Source organism: Mercurialis annua, linkage group LG1-X (genome assembly GCF_937616625.2).
Source record: "Mercurialis annua linkage group LG1-X, ddMerAnnu1.2, whole genome shotgun sequence".
Lineage (NCBI taxonomy): Eukaryota > Viridiplantae > Streptophyta > Magnoliopsida > Malpighiales > Euphorbiaceae > Mercurialis > Mercurialis annua.
In genome coordinates, this window is record NC_065570.1 from 2,434,959 (window position 1) to 2,437,060 (window position 2,102).

General features: G+C 29.5%; 1 protein-coding gene across 1 annotated transcript; it reads right to left on the reverse strand.

Moving 5' to 3' along the window:
• Positions 1 to 1,030: 1,030 nt before the first annotated feature.
• Positions 1,031 to 1,790, reverse strand: LOC126665620 (putative FBD-associated F-box protein At1g61330). Its single transcript, XM_050358460.2, has one exon. It carries the CDS (start codon positions 1,754 to 1,756, stop codon positions 1,055 to 1,057), a length of 702 nt encoding a protein of 233 aa, XP_050214417.1. The 5' UTR covers positions 1,757 to 1,790; the 3' UTR covers positions 1,031 to 1,054.
• Positions 1,791 to 2,102: the final 312 nt, after the last annotated feature.

Genomic DNA, 2,102 nt, shown 5'->3' on the forward strand with positions numbered 1-2,102 from the left:
TGAGCTCTATTATGTGTTTCTGATATACATTTACGATTTCCTGTTTCTTATGTTAGTATACGCTTATGATTTAAACGATAAACAGGAAAGTCATTAATTGACATTATCGTGGACCATTATGACATTTTGAATGTATTTAAGTATCGATATGATATGACAAATTATAAGTGTTGTAGTATATGGAAGGAAGTGTTCGACTAAATAGGACATAACCGCCATAACTCACACTGAACGATTTTCATATTATATATTATGATGAAATCATAAAGAGATTAATCATTATGAATACGATAAGATTTTTATTAATTTTAATCGGATCAAGTGGGAGAATGTTAGAAAATAATTAAGTGTTAGTGTGATTAAGTTAACACAAATATACATATTAATTAAGGTGTTAAAACATCATTATATAACTTGACACATCATTGATTAAGTGTCAAGTATATAATGTATTATTGACACATTATGATCAAGGTGTCAAATATACAATGTATATTTGACACATAATGTATATAGGTGTTATATAATTAACCCACATCTTAACACATAATTGTGGTCCAATTAAATTAATAAAAATTAATATTATGTGGATTAATCTCATCCGTTGATTTGGTTATGTGATGGACGTACCGGATTGAATTAAAATGTCTATAAATAGAATGGAAATTGGTCCTCTCTCTACCACACCAAAACACATCTCTAACTCCATCTAAAGAGTGTGATTAAGAAATTAAAGGGTTAAGGGAGAGAAATCAATTTCTCGTTAATGGCTTCAAGCGGAATTTCTCTTGGAAATTCAAGTAAGTTTTCTATCAATATTTATTTACAGTATTATGAAATTATTTAGTTTTAAAGATCCTTAGAGTTTACGTTAATGATGTCTTGTTAATGCAAAATATAGCAAGTCGTATTATGTGATTAATTACATATAGTTAAAATTCTGTCTAAGGAGGTTGGTATTTAAGTGGTCCGCTCGTGACCCTCCAATCTTTCCTGGGAATTTTTCTACTGTAATAATATTTGGCATAATTCGTGACTCGTATAATTGTTTGCATTATCTAACATCAATATGAATCACATCACAATTTATGATGTTTAACTCCTTAAATGTCTTTAAATACCCTGCAGATATCCGCAAATAACCAGTACATTCATCAAACCCTAAATTCTCTAGCAATTTGCAGCTTGAAAACAATGCATCCACCATCTCTAATTTCACATGAACAAGCCTAAGAACAAGAGTTTTCAAGAAATTAAATTTTGACGGAAGCTTGATATTAATACTACAATTAGTAAGCTTTAAAACTCTCAAAGATTCAAAATCAAACAAATCAGCAGAAAAACAATGCTGATCTTTTTCTATAATATGCGGAAAAAAATCTAAATCAAGCTCCTCAACACCTTTCTGCATGGCTTTTTTTACCCATATCTCAACCGATGATTTATCGGCATATTTTTCTTTAATACATAAACTGAAGCTTTTAATTTCTGGACGTAAATGGTAATCAAAAACTTTGTTAACGATCTTTGCTAAATTTTTCCTGTTTTGACCCGTAACGAGAACTCGATCAAAGTTTAGGTTGCGGCTGTAGAGCCAAGATTCTTCGAATCTTTTCGATAAAATTCCGAACTTTATAGCTTCCTTGAGAGGCAAGAATGAGATTATATTTTCAAGAATTTCATTAGGAAGATACAAATTATTGATATCCTGTTGTGTTGCTAATCTCTTGCAAGTAGAATGCTCTTTTGATTCCATCTTTGGGTTTACGAATTGAGGTTTAGGGGTTTGAACATGCTGTCAATGACAATGATACTATATAAGGGTTAATTTTATTTTAACAGGTTTAATTAGGGTTTTGTTGCAGTATGGGTTATGCAGGTAATTGCGATTAGTTCAAACTGAAAAGGTATTTTTTTAACTTCATTAGAAAATATGTGGGTTAATTACAAAGTAAATTTATTGTATTTTATGATTTTTAAATAAATTATCAACTTTCATAATTTAGAATACAAATTATTACTGTTTTTACAATTTGGAAGATGAATAATTTTTGGCATAATCCATAGAAATTGTTAGGTGAACCTAGTTTAACACATAGGAT